At 41.6% G+C, this 17,425-nt stretch overlaps 3 protein-coding genes across 4 annotated transcripts; all 3 read left to right on the top strand.

Annotated features, from left to right (window-relative positions):
* The first annotated feature begins 277 nt into the window (after positions 1-277).
* notum1a (notum, palmitoleoyl-protein carboxylesterase a) lies at positions 278-5,844 on the top strand. The gene is made up of 11 exons (XM_046033315.1): positions 278-606; positions 3,401-3,453; positions 3,586-3,681; positions 4,027-4,087; positions 4,182-4,240; positions 4,349-4,451; positions 4,547-4,738; positions 4,872-4,969; positions 5,120-5,267; positions 5,357-5,404; positions 5,522-5,844. The coding sequence occupies exons 1-11, from the start codon at positions 278-280 to the stop codon at positions 5,823-5,825; spliced, it is 1,491 nt and encodes a 496-aa protein (XP_045889271.1). The 3' UTR covers positions 5,826-5,844.
* A 5,426-nt stretch (positions 5,845-11,270) lies between these two features.
* On the top strand, positions 11,271-12,188 carry LOC123959371 (myeloid-associated differentiation marker-like protein 2). Its single transcript, XM_046033386.1, has one exon. The coding sequence runs from the start codon at positions 11,277-11,279 to the stop codon at positions 12,186-12,188; it is 912 nt and encodes a 303-aa protein (XP_045889342.1). The 5' UTR covers positions 11,271-11,276.
* Positions 12,189-13,572: 1,384 nt separating this feature from the next.
* Positions 13,573-17,362, top strand: LOC123959349 (pyrroline-5-carboxylate reductase 1, mitochondrial-like). Of its 2 annotated transcripts, XM_046033338.1 has the most exons (9): positions 13,573-13,720; positions 14,054-14,125; positions 14,226-14,296; positions 14,456-14,635; positions 15,443-15,664; positions 15,798-15,890; positions 16,053-16,075; positions 16,310-16,473; positions 16,789-16,931. In XM_046033338.1, exons 2-8 carry the CDS (start codon positions 14,059-14,061, stop codon positions 16,437-16,439), a joined length of 786 nt encoding a protein of 261 aa, XP_045889294.1. In that variant the 5' UTR covers positions 13,573-13,720; positions 14,054-14,058; the 3' UTR covers positions 16,440-16,473; positions 16,789-16,931. The 2 variants fall into 2 exon arrangements, with proteins under 2 accessions (XP_045889294.1, XP_045889286.1); XM_046033330.1 differs by lacking the exon at positions 16,053-16,075 and having other exon boundaries at positions 13,575-13,720; positions 16,789-17,362.
* Positions 17,363-17,425: the final 63 nt, after the last annotated feature.

Here is a 17,425-nt window from a genome sequence, read left to right as displayed (position 1 = left end):
ATTTAGTTTAGTAAATTTAAGCATTTCTGGGAGCGGATGACAAGTGTTGTGGCGTCTTTCAAACCGTGCGTAATTGTCGCTTCTTTCTCAGCTCCATCTAAAAGCACTTGTTATTTAGTTTAGTAAATTTAAGCATTTCTGGGAGCGGATGACAAGTGTTGTGGCGTCTTTCAAACCGTGCGTAATTGTCGCTTCTTTCTCAGCTCCATCGGCCAAACTTTGTGTTTCCCCGACGAGACGTTGTATTTGGAGGAAGGACATCTAACACGGGGATAAGATGACAGCAATCAGAATGGTTTCATCAGTGCTGGTGCTGGTGCTGATGCAGTCCGGAGCTCTTTGCGCACGGAGGTTCCGCGGTGGCCGCAACCCACAACCACGACGCGCACCACCTGCTCCCACATACCGGGCGGACCGGGGTGACACCACGGAGAGCTTCCCTCTGGATTTCACCGCCGTGGAGGAGAACATGGATAACTTCATGACACAAGTGAAGAACCTGGCACAGTCCCTCTACCCGTGCTCGGCGCAGAAGCTCGACTACGACATGAAACTGAACTTTTTGGAGAATACATCAGTCACCTGCAACGATGGAAGTCCCGCGGGGTATGTACCAACTGAGTATACATATGTACAGTGTGATTAATTAGGATTCCCATGTGATTGGATCGCCAACAGGTCAGAGCAGGGTCAGCTGTGCAGCAGTTGCTTCAGCAGGGCGCACACCGTCCTGCTGGTCATACTGCTGCCCGAAGTAACCCACATGTACAAGACAGAAGTTCTCATTATTTGGGCTGTTTTATTCCAAATGCTCAAAACTGTTGTTTTTCTTGTCCTTAAAACATTAAAATGCTGGGGGGAAAATACAAATATATAAATGAAAAAATAAATGTATAATTTTCAGAAGGAAACACTGTTCTAGGACAGAATAAGGTTCAGTCGGGATAAGATAGACAGCTGCTTTGCGTCAGCGAAGCGTGAAATTTGTGGATAGCCACATGGCCTATGCTTCATTTCCTTTGCTTCAAATTAGAATGCAGGATTTGCACTGCAGAAAGTTTAGATTCAAGTTTTCAAACCCCCGCCCATCTCTCTCTCTCTGCCTGTCTCTCTGATGATTGCACCCAGTACGACTAAATTGTGCTTTTACAGCCATTTAACAGAATGTTTGCTCTACTTTGCAACTGCATAACATGTGTAATTTGCTGCCAGTGGCTCCTAGTAGTTTATGGTTTGTTTCTAGGAAAATCACTTTTAGTCTATGGTCCAAGAGGTAAGCAATGGGTTTGTTTGCATGGATAGGTATCCACTGTTGACATCATTGTTAAGCAGAAACCCATCTGGCAGTAAGAAAGCCTGCATGATTTCTATGCTAAAGCAGGATAAGGCATGGAACTAAAAGCATTTCAATTTCAGATTTATAATTAATAAACAATGTATGGACTTTAAATATTTAGGCTATATTCCACTTGATTGCAGGGAGTAAATGGGTGTACTGTAGGTTGAACTGAAATAATAAAAATAATAGGGAAAAAAGAGTTATGGGAAGTGGGGTTGAATTAAATAAAAGGAAGCTGTGAAAGGTATAATCTCTCCTTGTCTTTAAGAGGCACAGCCTAAGGAAAGTGGATTTCACCTGTGTCTCAAACTGTCAACATATTATTCTGCATCACAAGAATAATGTTTTCAAATATTACACACACTGTGCCACAATGAAAGAACAGTTTTTAAATTGGACACCCTTAATTTGCTAGGAATATATTGAACAGCAATAAAAAAGCAACTTGACTACAACCAGTTCAGTGATGGACATGCAGACTTGCCTGGAATGGGTTTTGCTATAGATGTATCTTTATGGATTTACTATCCTGTCTAATTCCTGTTAAGCCCCAAAGTGGGAGAGAGAGAGCTGTCTTTTAGCGCAGTAAAGCTCTTTAGAGTCGCAGCAGAGCACAGGGGGACAGTTACTGGCAGATGGCCGTTTCATTCACTATTGGGGCTGTTGTCAGTTGAGATGCTAATACATCAGCTACAAACAGTATTTCCCAGAGAGGTGCTGTTACAGTCACAGATAAAGAAGAATGCAGCAAGAAAAATCATTCACTAGAGGGGAAGGTGGAACTGTGTGATTCATCTTCTGGAGTTGCACTTGTTAGAGTGAGTGGTTTGATGCAGTGCCTATCCCTCTTGGCGTATTCAGCTTGCCAAGCCCGCCTTCACTTTGTTGTTTGGAAGTAGTAAGCAGAGTGCACCGTCCTCAGCCTACATCACTGACTGTGGCTCGCAGTAATAGCACAAGACATTAACTGCAGCCAAAGTGTGATTCAGTGTCTGAGCAAACAGCTCAGAGCTTCAGCCAAGTCCGTTTTCTTTAAATGTCACTGAAATGTTTTTGGCAATCTCTTGAGTTTTAGTCATTAGTCGGGTGGATACTGATTGAAAAAAAAAAAACATCTCTCAGCACCACAGAAGCACATTTTGGAGCATCTTGCTTCTGTGGATAAAGCTACTTTACACACCAGAATCTTTAAATTTGCCTCAAGTGTGATTTATTTTTCTTTGGTATCTATATTAAATTAAAACCCTGTTTGGAAAAAAAGGATGATGATGCATCTCACATGAGCGCCGTCTTGCAGCGTGGGAGAATCATGATAGCATTGCCCTCTTCTGGGCTGACAACATACAGCACACATCTCTTACACTCTTGCGTGCATTTGCTCCTTGTCCAGGGTCTTGGGCATATGTGAGTCAGACGCAAAAGACAGACTGTGTGTCGACACAGTCAAGTGTCGGGTGGGGTGGGGGGGCTGATTTTATCCATGCTGTGTGTGAGGGCACTGCTGAGGAATGATGAGCTCAGAGTGAAGAGGACATGATGGTACATTACCTACTCTGCATTAAACATGTGGAATACCATCTACTGGCGTCTACCAAACAGCATAGGGGACAAGATGATGTTTATCTCCTGTTTGATCACTAAACCTGTCTCCTAAGTCTAAACTATACATACAATCTCATTGTTCTCTGCTGTGTGCTCACTGAATTTATATTGGCGGAGTTTCATTTTAGCTGTTTTCTGTCACCTTTGACAGACCAGAGAATCAATAAAGTAACAGAAGATCCTTGTTATTGATTAAAGCGATGATGTTGCGTGTGTTTATTTTTCATGCTTGGATACCATCACTGATGGTAGAAACAGTGAGGGTGTTTCTGAAGACAGAATGTCATATCAAAAAAGGTGGAATGTAGCTGTATCTAGCTGTTGTTTAGAGATACTGTAATGCATGCGGTGTAAAAGAACCCTTTAGGAAATATTTTTTGTTATATCTGCATGCAAGTCAAGGATAACTGACACACCTGCTATCATGTGTTGATTTTTTTATTCTTTGGTCTCTTGTAGGTACTACCTGAAAGAATCCCGAGGCAGCAGACGGTGGTTGATATTCCTAGAGGGTCAGTATTAAGCACTGATTTAACTACCTTCATTATGTTTCTCTGTTCATGTCAAAATTAAGAATGAGGAATAAGTGTAAAGAATATGTGTGAGAAATTATCCATGTTGTGTTTTTTGTGTCTTATGTCCAGGTGGCTGGTACTGCTTCAACAAGGAGAACTGTGACAGCCGATACGAGACCATGAGGAGACTGATGAGCTCGTCCAAGTGGCCCCAAACTAAAACAGGTCAGCCTCAGTTAGCCTGTATAGTTCACTAAGCTCACATGACCACCACTCCTGTAACATATCCCTACCCCCTAACGTGGTGAAAAAATTACCCATATCCAACTGTAAGGTCTCAGTATTTAAAAGGATCGGATGTATCTGTGCTCATCTAAAGTGTTATTGCAACTGATACCCCCTCATAATGTTGCTGCGGCGTAGGGCTACCTGGCGCCCGCTGATGTAGGAAAAGAGACACCTCCCTCTCTCATTGCAGTGTAATAACTGTAATCCATGTAATAATGATGATGAGGAAGAAGAGGATGCGTCTGGGAGTTGCTAATAATACACGTTGATCTCTCTCTGCAGGCACCGGGATCCTGTCTCCACTGCCCGAGGAAAACCCTCACTGGTGGAATGCCAACATGGTGTAAGCTGACATTTTGACTTGTTTTTTTGCATGTTTATTGAGGCTCAATTTTTACTCATAGCTGGCCACTTTAACTTTATGTTTGGCTGTGCAGGTTCATCCCGTATTGCTCCAGCGATGTGTGGAGCGGTGCAACAGCCAAAACAGAGCAGAGTAAGACATAACTGGATCATGTAACATGTAACATCATCACATCTAACATGTAATCCTCTTTAAGGCAAGTGTTATTCTACAGCTCTGCTCTCTTTGTGTTGTGTGTAGATGGCTATGCCTTCATGGGATCGCTGATTATTCAGGAGGTTGTGAAGGACCTGCTGAACAAAGGTCTGGACAACGCCAAAGTTCTCCTATTAGCAGGAAGCAGGTATGTTTGTGTGTGAAAATTTTGCTTGTGAATTCAAATTTAAAAAATCTTCCTGTATAGGTACTGACAAGAATATGTCATATTTCTGCGTGCAGTGCGGGTGGTACAGGGGTCCTTCTGAACGTGGACCATGTGGCAGAATTACTGGAGGGACTGGGGCACACTGGGATACAAGTGCGAGGCCTGTCTGATTCTGGCTGGTTCCTGGACAACAAGCAGTACCACTGCACGGAGTGTGTGGATGCTGTCAGCTGTTCCCCCACTGAGACCATCAAGAGAGGCATCAAGTATGCGAGCCAGTGAATATTATCATAAAATGTCAATAATTTTGTGAGCTGGACTAATGGTATTTTAGCACAGTGGCAAGATCATCAGGTTAATACATCCTGTCCTTCCTGTTCTTTTCCCCTGCCCCATCAGGTACTGGGGAGGAGTGGTACCAGAGAGGTGCAGGCAAACCCATGAAGGAGAGGAGTGGAACTGTTTCTTTGGATATAGAGTCTTCCCTTCAATAAAGAGTGAGTTTAGGGGTCTCATGCATTCCTATCTAAAGTGCACATACTCTACATGCTAATGTTGGTGTGCTCCACCAACATATCTATGCAAGCCCAAAACAGATATTTACTATACTTACAATCTTAATCTTCTCCTTTTATGTCTCTGTATAGGCCCTGTGTTTGTTGTCCAGTGGCTGTTTGATGAGGCCCAGTTGACAGTGGACAACATCCAGCTGACAGGCCAGCCTGTGCAGGAAGGCCAGTGGCGCTACATCCAAAACCTGGGCATTGAGCTTAGGAACACACTCAAAGATGTCCCGTAAGGCCACGTCTCTGCATTTTAGGAAGAGAATTTAAGTAGGATTATTTCATAGCTTCAGACTGACTGATTTCTATTTCTATTTTCAGGGCTATGTTTGCTCCAGCGTGCCTATCACATGAAGTGATCACAAGAAAGTGAGTTCAATACAATTTTCACACCATTTCCAGTGCGTCATTATCAGGGGATCCTCGGCTTTGTATTTGAGACTTTCTACCTGTGAGCTGACAGCGCCCTCTTGTGTTGTGTTCTAGCTACTGGATTGACGTGCAGGTTAAAGGCACGTCCTTGCCCCGAGCACTGCACTGCTGGGACCGCAGCCTCCACGACAACAGGAACAACAAGGCCCCGCCCAAAGGCTGCCCTGTACATCTGATTGACAGCTGCCCGTGGCCCCACTGCAATCCCACATGCCCCACCATCCGAGACCAGTTCACAGGACAAGAGATGAACGTCATTCAGTTCCTCATGCACATGGGCTTTGATGTGCAGAAGATGGCCCAACAGCAGGGCATGGACCCCAGCAAGCTACTGGGCATGCTCAGTAGTGGCAGCTAAAGGGATACACATGCGCACAGTATCTTCAAGCTAAGCCCAAGCAGGGCTGGCTGGTCTCTCTGGCCAGTCTCCCATGCCTGATACCTCCAAATAACCCATTCCTCACAACTGGTGACAAGTACAGGGGCAACACGCCACCATGACAAGGCACAACTCTCTGCTACTCTCCATTTAAATTATCTTTTGCTTTGTAAAAGAAAAAAATATCACGAATGTAATCCAGTTTTAAGGATGCTCATTGCTGTTTTGTTTTTTTAAATATTATTTTCACCCTTCCATATAGATTATATTTAGTCATTGTTAAAAAAAAGAAAGAAAAGGAAAGTCCACAATGACGTACGGATGCTGACTTTGTCACATAGTCACTATAGAGTATATAATGGTATAATTTTGTTTGGTTATAACATCTCATCACACCCAAAAAAACTACATCAAGGTAGAAACAGGGATAAGGTGAGACAAGCACTGGATCAGGAAGGACATTTTGTATTTATCTCTAAAGCAATGTTAAGAACGATAGGGAGAGAGAACTTACACCAACACACCTCTAATCGGTTCATGGTATTTGACCAGGTTGGATTAACAAACTCTTTACATAGTTAGGCCCCAGACAAACAAATGTCAGATGTTATTCCTTGCTAATGGAAAAAAAACACAGACAATCCTCAACACTTCACATTATTGTTTTGATTATCATGGATTAATAAAAAAGACCACTCTAGAGGTAACTCTTTCCTTACAGTGTTGAAATGAAAGTGGCATATTTTCAGCATATTACAACTTTTGATGCCAAGATCCCCAGTTTAGTCGTTTCCTGAAGCGGAATGTGGTGCTAAAGTGGACCTGGAAACACTTTTAAGGTCTATCAGTAGCTATACATACACCACAGTGCCATTACATCTATACCTCTTTCTCCCAGGCCATGACAAGAGGACTGTTCAAACCCGCACATACGGTACACATTCATGTTAAATCACCTCAGTAGTTCATCAATCCTCAGATCAATGCAAAGAAACATTTAAAGGGAGACAAATATAGTGTATTGTATATTTTTTTGAGTATTTGTATAGGTTCTTTCAAGTGTTCACTAGTGTAACTCCCTTCTTATATTTCATAATAGAGATCACTTTTTAATATAATGACAATGTTGTATGTAATGATGTCTTTATTAATGATGTTTTTAAAGGACCTCTATTTCGCATCACGCCAGAGAAGGAAAACTATTACTAATTGTAATTTTATTCTGTAACATATTTTTTTAACGGAAAACAAGCTACATTGGTAATTTACATATTTATTTTGTTATGTAAATCATATTTATAAGTGCTATTTTCACAGAGAAGTGATTCTTTGTAAATTGTAAATACGGTGCTGTTTTTTCTCTTTCTGTTGATTGCATGTCTTTGTATGAGACGTAAAAGAAAAGACACATTACATATACCACAAGGTAAATATTGCTGTGTGATTATCATTATTATTCATGTTATTATTATTCATGTCGTTATTATTCATGTTGTTATTATTTGTGTTAATAGTAGTAATAGTAGAATAGGTATCAGTAGTGTTTGCACAATTTGCATTACCATTTTATACTAACAGCACAAAAACCATTAGCAGGAGGTAAGGTCAACAGCTCCCTCAGGCTCCCAACATGGCTTGTCACTATTTTGACATATGTGATGATAGACACGAGGCTCAGTGTACACACACTGACAGCCATTTCTCAAGAAATGTGGTCAATCTCTAAAATAGGAAAACATGTCAGAGTAGGCCAAGTGACTTGAGAAATGTTGGCATTTCTTTTTAATTTAAAGTTACCCAAAACTAAGAGGAAAAATCCAGATGAACTGATCATTTCACCATTACCTATCCACACTGCATCGTAGTCTTCTCTTAAATTTTCACTTTCACTTTAAGTTATAACCCTTAGTCAACTGTGTCTTTGTGTTCAGTGCACTCACTGGCTTTTGATGAATGAACCGCAGTTGTTTATCCAACGTGCTTTACAATTTGCCCTTCAATCACCTGCTCACACTTAAGCTCACACATCGGAGCAAGGTACTGGCCTAACCACTGGGAGCAGTCGGGGTTCAGTGTTTTGCTCAAGGACATATTGACATGTGGTCAGGAGGAGCCAGAAATCGAGCCTCTAGCCCTGCGATTAGTGCGCAACCCTCTGTTGAGCCACAGCCATCTTTTCACACCCATATCAATCTCTGATTTTGTTGCAGATCCAAGAATGTCACATTCTTAGTGCTAAAAGCTCATTTAAGGGGGGGAAAAGAGGACTGGAGCACCTTTCATGGTGCAGACAGACTACTTCATGTCACGGTGTCCTCATTAAAGTCAAAATGGACAAAGACATAAGGCCAACACATTATTAGGGAACCTACAACAGTTGTATAATTGACAATGGATAATTGGTTGGAGAGGATTTCGAATCTATTGGATAATGGATCAAAGGATGAGTTGCCACACTATGATCACATCAGAAACAAAGGGACTATATGTAAGTTTTTCAATGAAATTAATCAAATGTTCGTTGCCTTATTGTCAATGGGCTCAAAACTCACTTAGAAATGAAGCACATGCCTGTTATCTCCGTTTTCTCCGTCTGCCACTATTCTGCTTTGAATGTGGGGATTCCAGGTCGGATTCAGCCCTGTGCGTGCTCCCGAGCCTCTCTCGTACTACAGCGACAACACGGCAGCTAACGACATGCAGTCCACTGACACCATAAAACAACCGGCTCACAGCAAAACACAGGCTCCATGTAAGGATGCAAAACAACAATAAAGGTTTGTGCGCTGAAGCCCATCAGACCAAACAGGTTCAACCTTATATTAAGAAAACCTTTTTCCAGACCCTGCTGGATTAATTAAAGTCATGTGAAATGGAATGTTAAGAGTAATTCCACAAATTTAGCATTGCACTCCTGTAACATTGACAGACTCGATCCATCTTCCTTGTGAAAACGTGGCCCCTACGTTACTCATAATACAACTGGACCCCTGACAATTTAGTTGGAGATTTGGATGTGTTATGCTAGTAGCACCTAATGTAGCCTTGAGCCACTAGCCTCAAGCAGAAATTAGGCTAGAGGCTTCAAAGGTCTGGTAAGCTCATTTCTTTCTAACTGTAGTCTTCAGCTCCAAACACTGACATCACTTGAGACAATAGGTTTGTGGAGCTACAAAAGGCTTATACTTTTTAACACCTTTATTTAACTAGAGATTTTGGCGGAGTTCTCATCAAAGAACATATAGACTGTCTGATTGAAACCCTATAAGACAAGAATGCTGTCTAAAGCACTCCCAGTAAGAGTAATTAGTAAGACTAATTCGGTCCGGTCCATTTCCACTAAAATACAACACTAGATGTCACGATCGAGGGTGAGTGCAAAGCAGGTGAGCTAAACAGAACCTGCAAATGAACAATGAAATAAACAAGGCTAAACAGAGAACACAGACAAGGAACAAAACTCCAAAACAGAAAACATGGACCAACTGTTAAACAGACCGGCGTAGGGAACAGAGACAGAACTAACCAGGAAACAAGACAACACTCAACAAGGAACAGAATGGAAATAAGGAAAATACCAAAACACTGTTAAACATTATCTGACAGATAATAACTAAATAAATAATAACCCAGACTAAATAACAGATATCAAAATGATCAGTAAGTGAATTCACAGTGAACTATACTGAACAGAACACATGACAGAATTAAAATGTAGATGCAAAACCCAAATCTTAGAACCAAGAACCAAAACCCAGAAAGAGAGAAACCAAAATCAAAACACAGAGAAGGCACGTCCAAAATAATATTACACAGACAAATTCAACAACAGACTAAGATAGCTGAACAAAACAGATAAACACAGAATGATAATAACCAAATGGATAACAAATCAGGCAGAGCTCACAATAAACACTAACAGACTGGACACAGGACAACAGACTGGACTGAACCCAAAAACACAACAGACTAAATAACAGATACTGAACTGATCAAATAAACCCAAACTCAAACTAAACTTAAACATAGCCGACAGGCAGAATGTGACGCTAGAAATATTTCTTATTTCACATATACCCGATTTCTTATTCATATATTTTTCACGGTTATTTCCAAAATTCATTGCATGGGATCAAACAAAAATATTGTTATGTGGAGTGTCCCAAATTCTGACCAGCAGTGTACAATTTTATACCACAAACAACTATTTTAGGTGGTTCCTTTAAGAATCGCCATGCACGCTGTAAATCAAAAATCACAGCAGACTAATATCACAGGTTCAAGTATTTCAAGTAACTACTAATCCATTTCCACTTCCCTCTCAAATGCATCACTCAAATCTGTTACCACTCATGCATAATCATCCCTCTGGACGTGTATGTAATTTTTGTCTCTAATGGGAGTCTTAGCCTCCCTCCCTGTCATTACACTGCGTATAAATGCCAGTTTCTGACAGAGGGAGCTCTGACTCAGCCTCTCTGGGTGCTCCCTAGAAATACGACTCTTGCCACATGTAGCCTCCCACCCCTCTGTGGAATATAGACCCCCTATTTATAGAGCTGGCAAGGCCTGTAACCCTGGGCTCGGCACAAACTTTCATTTAAACAGCCATCCCTAGCAATCCACTGAGGGCACACTGACACACGGGAAGGAGAGGGTGTGTTTGTGTGAGTAAGAAAGAGTGAGAGACCAAATCCAAGAGGCAACAGGAGACAGAAAGAGCAGGACAAAGAGCGAGAGACAGAGTGAGTGATTTTGACGGGCAGTTAAGGGCCTACAGTGAAGAAATTCCAAGGGCCGAGTCAGTGAGCAATGGAACTCGACTGACGGGACAACAAACTAGTCCACCTGTTCTCCCTGCTGTTAGAAGACTGATCTCTGGACATGAATTTTAAAGGACGTTACTTCACTTTGAACGCTTGTTACACTGGACAACAAGGTGACTGAAGAGAGCAAGCAATGGAAGGCAAGATTTGAGTAAGACCAGGATCAAATTGTTAGTCTCTAAAATTATAAAACATTTTTAAAAACGATAAAGGACTGATACCAGTGTTTTTTTTACAGAAACTTTACTCTATATGGATAGTTGTGCAGCCAAGTAGAGACATTGCTTTAACAACAAACATGAAAATGAAAATGAATCTTATTTAAAGCTCCAACTATCCTTTACAATGAAATGCTGCTGTACAAATGTCTACCTAACAGTGTCTAAATGTAACTTGGATGCACATCCCTGTAATTACAAAGCAAATTACAGACATTTGTAATTAAGGACCATCTATAAAAGGCAACCAAAGAAAGGGTGAGGTCTGTGACGATAAAAAAAGAAAAAAGAAAAAAAAGAGTGGGCCGCAAGGATACCAGGACAGAGAACAGTACGTCAAGAGTCTCACCAAGAAAAACAGCTGCTTCTGGGGGATAAAACACACCATGGATGCTCATGGAGGACACTACCTCAACAAAGAAGCTGTGCTGTCACCTTTAGGTGCAGCCCGAATGTGCCAGCTGCTGCTTGGTTGCACCATAATGGCCCTTGTGTCCCACAGTGCTGGCTACAGCGCCACCTATGGAACCTTCTGCATGTTTGTGTGGTGCTTCAGCTTTGCTGTCACACTGGTAGTGTTCACCTTGGATATTACGCGGCTCCACACGTGCATGCCAATATCCTGGGATAACTTCACTGTGGCCTTCGCCATGCTGGCAACACTCATGTACATTACCGCCTCTGTGGTCTACCCTGTTTACTTCCTCCAAACAGAGTGCCCTGATGAAGGCTGTGAAGTCCAAATTTACCGCATTGCTGTCACTGTCTGCTCCAGCATCTGCTGCTTCCCCTACGGTGCTGAGGTGTTCCTAACTCGAGCCAAACCAGGAGCTGTGGTGGGCTACATGGCCACTGTGTCCGGCCTACTCAAGGTGGTCCAGGGTTTTTCGGCTTGCATTATTTTCGGGGCCCTGGCCAATGACAGTGAGTACACCAACTACATTGCCACCCAGTACTGTGTGGTGGTGTACAGCCTGTGCTTCTCTGTGACTGTGATAGTGGTCGTTCTGACAGTTTCTGGGAGGACCTCTGCCCTGCGGTTCCCCTTTGATCGGTTTGTGGTCGTCTACACCTTCTTCGCTGTGATCCTCTATCTCAGTACTGCACTGATCTGGCCCATCTTCAGCTTTGACCAAAAGTACGGCACCACTACTCGCCCTGAGGACTGCCCACGTGGAGCATGTCCCTGGGACAGTAAGCTGGTCGTGACAGTGTTCACCATTGTCAACCTGATCCTATATTTTGTTGATCTTGTTTACTCCCAGAGAATTCGCTTTGTGTCCAGCTCTGCCGTCTAAAAAAATACTACTCAGAGACAAATACAGAAAGTTTGAGGCCACATCCACCACAGACTCTTCAGTCAGATCTCATTCCCTTGGATCCACAAACTCATGGTGTTGTACACATGTGAGAAATTTTTATTATCAGTAATCATCTAGAATTGAGCCTGTAGGCAATAAAACTGACAGCATCACCCCATGCTACAAACTTAAAAGCCTTTCTCCAGTTCTGATGACCTACCAGGGAGAGCCTGCCAGGTGCGCAGATGAGCTGATCTCAGCAACTATGTCCACAGAGGACCCTGGGAAGCACCAAATACATCCCTCTGCTTCAAATGTCATGCAGGACAGACCTATGGGAGTAAAAGATAATGTTTTGAAACATCAACAACAGTGTTATGTCTGTCAGACTTACAGAGGCTGAACAATTTATTTATGTATTAATGTATGTCTTATGTATTGAAAGGTATTTAAACACTAAAATAGACATGTGTAGCATATGTTAAGTCTACAGTATACACTGAACATAGCTTTTGATTTTGGCTTTCGAGCCATTTTGCTGTGTTTTCCCCAATTTTTATACATATAATGCTAAAAGTTCAAGATTATTAGGCTTAGTCACTAAGGTTAAACGTTTCTGAAACATGAATTTTTGTAAGAAAATTCAGTAAAAACAGTATTAAAGTATTACATTGATAATTTAGGATAAGCACAATCAGAGTAGTGTAATATTTCTTCTTTTGCTATGTTTCTGACATGTTCCATGTTTAATAAAATATCAAAGAGTATGTCTTGCTGGTCTTTTTGAATTCTGCATCATTTACAGGTATAAAACAGGTCTTAAATGATATGTGAACCTTTTATTCTCAACTTTCAGAAGACAAAGGCCCCTCCAGTGAAGTCATTTCTGTTGGCAAAGGTTCAGATTAAAATTGAAATTGGTACACTTATGTTGATTGTGAAAGATGATGGCATTTGATTCATAGCCTGATTAAATCAAATTAGCATATTTCAATATTTGATAATGCACCCGAGTAATTTATGGTATGTTACCTGTACAGTGTTTGAAAAACACATTTGAAAAACACTGAAAAACCTTTGTCACACTTCCGGGCAACCTTGAGCTTTACAAAACATTTAGTGAAAGTAAGTCTGCAATCAATGTGAAGTGTATTAGGTTTACATAAATTAACAAGATAAAGCAATATAAAACGTTAAATTAGTTGTTCAATGGATACACTGCTAGGTTAGTTATCTAGGCTGGTAATTGGTTACATGTTGGCTCAACCTGTCTGTCTCCATTCCTACTAGTCTCTTCAATGCCTTTTAATCTTTTATACCTACCAGCCGGTGTTCTATGATCCCGACGAACTGGGAGAGCCCACCCCAAAGCTATTTGCTAATGCCACTGTGATTGGTCAAACGTGTTACACGTTGACTACACATGCAAGCTCACTAGCTTTCTCGCTTGTCAGTCAAATTTCTCTCCACAGGTAGCCTACAGTAAAGAGAGAGACAGCTAGGGCGCGTTGACAGTGTTGTACATTTAGGTAAGTGTATGTGTTTCAGTTCAGCGGCTGCTGTTTTGGTCGGCTAATTTAGAGGCTCTTTAGTTCATTCGTAGGTCTTTTACTCCGTGTTAGATTTACTACACAGCAACATGGCTACCGCCGCCGTGTGCTCAAAAATGTCGTTTGCTTCGCTTAATAAGGAAGTAAGAGTTTGTTTACTACGAAAGCACAACGTTCCCAGAGCTGTAAAGAGGCAACAAGCTGCAAACCCCGAGTTTGACTTAAAATGGATTCACCCCTGCTAAAGTTAATGTTTAGGCTATGTAAAGTAAGTAGCCTGATGTTTCCAACCCTGTTAACTCACACACGCAGGTAGAATGAGTGTGGGTTTCATAGGAGCGGGCCAGCTGGCGCACGCTCTGGTGAGAGGCTTCACGGCTGCAGGTGAGTTTTGACTCACTTGTATGTATAATTCAGGTTTGACTTGTGTTGATGTATGTTGATTGCACACTGAAATGATTTTTGGACATGTTTCCCCTTTAAGGCGTCATTGCCACCCACAGAATCACAGCCAGCTCCCCAGACACAGATCTCCCCACTGTGCAGGCACTGCGGGTGGGTGTATATAAGTAGGGATGGATATCAGTACTGTATTCCATCAGTGATTCTGTTTAATTACAAATATGTTTGTTTTCAATGTCATGCTTGCATCTAACGAATTGCTCTGTAGGCTATACTTCTGCCCAGTGAAGGACTAAAAGATGTCTTTTACAGAAATTGGGTGTGAGTTTGACCACCAGCAACAAAGAGACAGTGAACAAAAGTGATGTTCTCTTCCTGGCTGTGAAGCCACACATCATTCCTTTTGTGCTGGATGAGATTGGACCAGACATTGAAGATCGTCACCTTATTGTGTCCTGTGCTGCAGGAGTCACCATCAGCTCTATAGAGAAGGCAAGTGATAGCCCTCTGTCCTCCCATGTTACTGTCTGAACAGAGAGTACTGACAAAATCAAGCATGTTTTTCCACTCAGTACTTAATTCATCGTTAAAGCATTAGTGCATCTACAGTAATTAACCTTGAGGTGTATATAGGTGATCTAGTGTGGCACCAGTAATGTGGGTATGATGCCCAGCAGGGAGATGCAGTCATTGTCACTCATCTACTAAAGTCAAATAACCTGTAGAAAACTGTATCACTCAACTTTGCATCCTCACCAGGAAAATACATTATTTAATCTATAATGTTGCACAATTTTAGGATAATAAATCTCAGATGGTGGCACGGTGGTGCGGTGGTTAGCACTGTCGCCTCACAGCAAGAAGGTTGTGGGTTCAAACCCCGGTTGCCCTGGCCTTTCTGTGTGGAGTTTGCATGTTCTCGTGTCTGCGTGGGTTCTCCGACTTCCTCCCACCGTCCAAAAACGTGCAGGCTAGGTTGAGTATTCCGATGGATGGAATAAAGTTTTATCAGTTTGAACATTTAAATATCTTGTCTTTGTATTTTATTAAATTGAATATAGGTTGAAAAGGATTTGCAAATGAATGTATTCTGGTTTTATTTACGTTTTACACAATGTCCCAACTTCCTTGGAATTGGTTATATTATACGGCAGACAAAAGCAAGTAAAATGTCAACTGTTCTCGTGACTTGCAATATAAACTTTTGATCCACAGTAGTTCATTAAAGTAAAAAAAACAAACAGTATAAACAATCTTCTCAGCCCAACCTATCATTTAACAGATTGTTATCTCTTACAGAAGCTGCAGCAGTATTGCATTGATCCAAAGGTAATGCGTTGCATGACCAACACTCCAGTGGTGGTGCGAGAGGGGGCCACTGTGTACGCAACAGGCACTCATGCAAAGGTGGAGGATGGGAAGCTTCTGGAGCAGCTGATGGCCAGTGTAGGATACTGCACTGAGGTGGAAGAGGACCTGATTGATGCTGTCACCGGCCTCAGCGGCAGCGGCCCTGCTTATGTGAGTCTTTTTATATAATGTCGAGTGTGTTTCCCAGTTTTGCCTTGCCTGTTGCAATTGTGAAAACTGTGTATGTGTTGGATTGTTTTCCCTCGTGCCGTCGTCCTAACAATTATGACTGTGGCGTCTTCAGGCGTTTACAGCTGTAGATGCTCTTGCTGATGGTGGAGTGAAAATGGGCCTGCCTAGGAGACTGGCTGTACGCCTTGGAGCCCAAGCTTTGCTGGTATTAGCTTTTATCTTTTTAACACATTAATGTGTTTCATATAAGTGCTTTCTTGGATGTTTTTTTGGTTCCGGTTTCGTTGTGTTACTGTACTTTGGTGGTTTTAATTAAGGTTTTCCAAACTTTACTGTGTACTGATGGCTGCTTTGTCTTTGTACATAGGACCCTTATAAAATCCTCACAAGGTGATGCATATGGCAGTGACTCAGTCTTGACTCACTCTGGCACATTTCCATTCAGATGTAAACAGTTTCATGTTCATTGTCCTTGTAAAATCTATAAATTCAGATGCAGTTTTGCCAGATGTTAGTTCAAGACACAGTCTGAATATACAATACTTGGATCAGAAATACACGTTGGATATGACATAATCAATACTGTGTTAGTCTAATGTGGATCTACTTTGTGTTTCTTGGAAGGGAGCTGCTCGAATGCTGTTGGACTCAGAGCAACACCCTGGGCAGCTCAAGGACAATGTGTGTTCACCAGGGGGCGCCACCATCCACGCCTTGCATGTCATGGAGAGTGGTGGCTTCCGCAGCCTCCTGATCAACGCTGTAGAGGCCTCATGTGTTAGGACTAGGTAAGTTGACAAGGAAAGTTTGAGGAAAAACAAACCAACAAATCATATTTCCTATCATGGGGATACACAAGGAAATGCTTTTAAGTTAATTGTCTTAATCAAATAGCCAAAGGTTGAAATATTTCTTTTTGAAGTTTGTAATTCAGACAGTAGATGGAGCTGTATGCAAATAATCTTACAATGAGTTTGTCCTTCTCTGGTTACTAATTACCTAGTGATAAGATTAAAAATAAGCTAATATGCTATGTTGTGCTAAATATGTATGTGTCATACTATGTTGTAAATGTCTCTGTGTTCTTGCCCTTCTCTAAAAAGGGAACTTCAGTTTTTGGCAGACCAAGAGAAAATCTCCCCAGCTGCCATAAAGAAGACGACTCTGGACAAAGTGTTGCAGCAGCCAGGAGTGACTGCAGAAGGTGTTGGAGTCAGATCTCGTGGGATCAGTATGTTCAACAGCAGTGACTCCAGGACCAAAAAGAAGTGATCCCCCACATTTGGAAATGGCACATTTTGACTCCTTTACTGTCATATCATTTCTCTCAGTCAGTTAGTGGACTAGAATAGTAATATCAATTTCTGTGGTTGCTATGACTTTCTAAATCTCATTTCTGGTGGTAGGTGGGTTAGGTTAAGTTAGGATTACTAAATAACAATGCACTTCAGTGGTATACACTTTGTTGTGAAGCAGTAAACTCTGCACCATGTTCTTCTGGGAGTGGTATGATGGGTTCAACTTGTATTTATGCAGTTTCAATATTATGTTTGGTTTTTTTTTATATTCTACTACTTAAACTTTTCTTTAAAAAAAATGTGATAAATGCTATATTTTATGATGCAATGAACCTGAGGATCTTTCCAAAACATTTTATTATTAAATATAGAAAACACACTCTGTGGATGTGATTTATTGTGCAATGCGCGTTGGCAAGCAGTACTGTTTTCCCCAGTCCCT

Source organism: Micropterus dolomieu, linkage group LG02 (genome assembly GCF_021292245.1).
Source record: "Micropterus dolomieu isolate WLL.071019.BEF.003 ecotype Adirondacks linkage group LG02, ASM2129224v1, whole genome shotgun sequence".
NCBI lineage: Eukaryota > Metazoa > Chordata > Actinopteri > Centrarchiformes > Centrarchidae > Micropterus > Micropterus dolomieu.
This window is presented reverse-complemented; position numbering and strand designations above follow the sequence as displayed.

What these genes read in the sequence shown, in the direction of transcription:
- notum1a (XM_046033315.1), top strand. Translation starts at nt 278, where the DNA reads ATGACAGCAATCAGAATGGTTTCATCAGTGCTGGTGCTGGTGCTGATG. An exon ending in TGGTGGAATGCCAACATGGT is followed by an intron (nt 4,088 to 4,181) that starts GTAAGCTGACAT and finishes TTGGCTGTGCAG; the next exon opens with GTTCATCCCGTATTGCTCCA. An exon ending in CTCCTATTAGCAGGAAGCAG is followed by an intron (nt 4,452 to 4,546) that starts GTATGTTTGTGT and finishes TTCTGCGTGCAG; the next exon opens with TGCGGGTGGTACAGGGGTCC.
- LOC123959371 (XM_046033386.1), top strand. Translation starts at nt 11,277, where the DNA reads ATGGATGCTCATGGAGGACACTACCTCAACAAAGAAGCTGTGCTGTCA.
- LOC123959349 (XM_046033330.1), top strand. Translation starts at nt 14,059, where the DNA reads ATGAGTGTGGGTTTCATAGGAGCGGGCCAGCTGGCGCACGCTCTGGTG. An exon ending in CCATCAGCTCTATAGAGAAG is followed by an intron (nt 14,636 to 15,442) that starts GCAAGTGATAGC and finishes TATCTCTTACAG; the next exon opens with AAGCTGCAGCAGTATTGCAT. An exon ending in GCCTCATGTGTTAGGACTAG is followed by an intron (nt 16,474 to 16,788) that starts GTAAGTTGACAA and finishes TTCTCTAAAAAG; the next exon opens with GGAACTTCAGTTTTTGGCAG.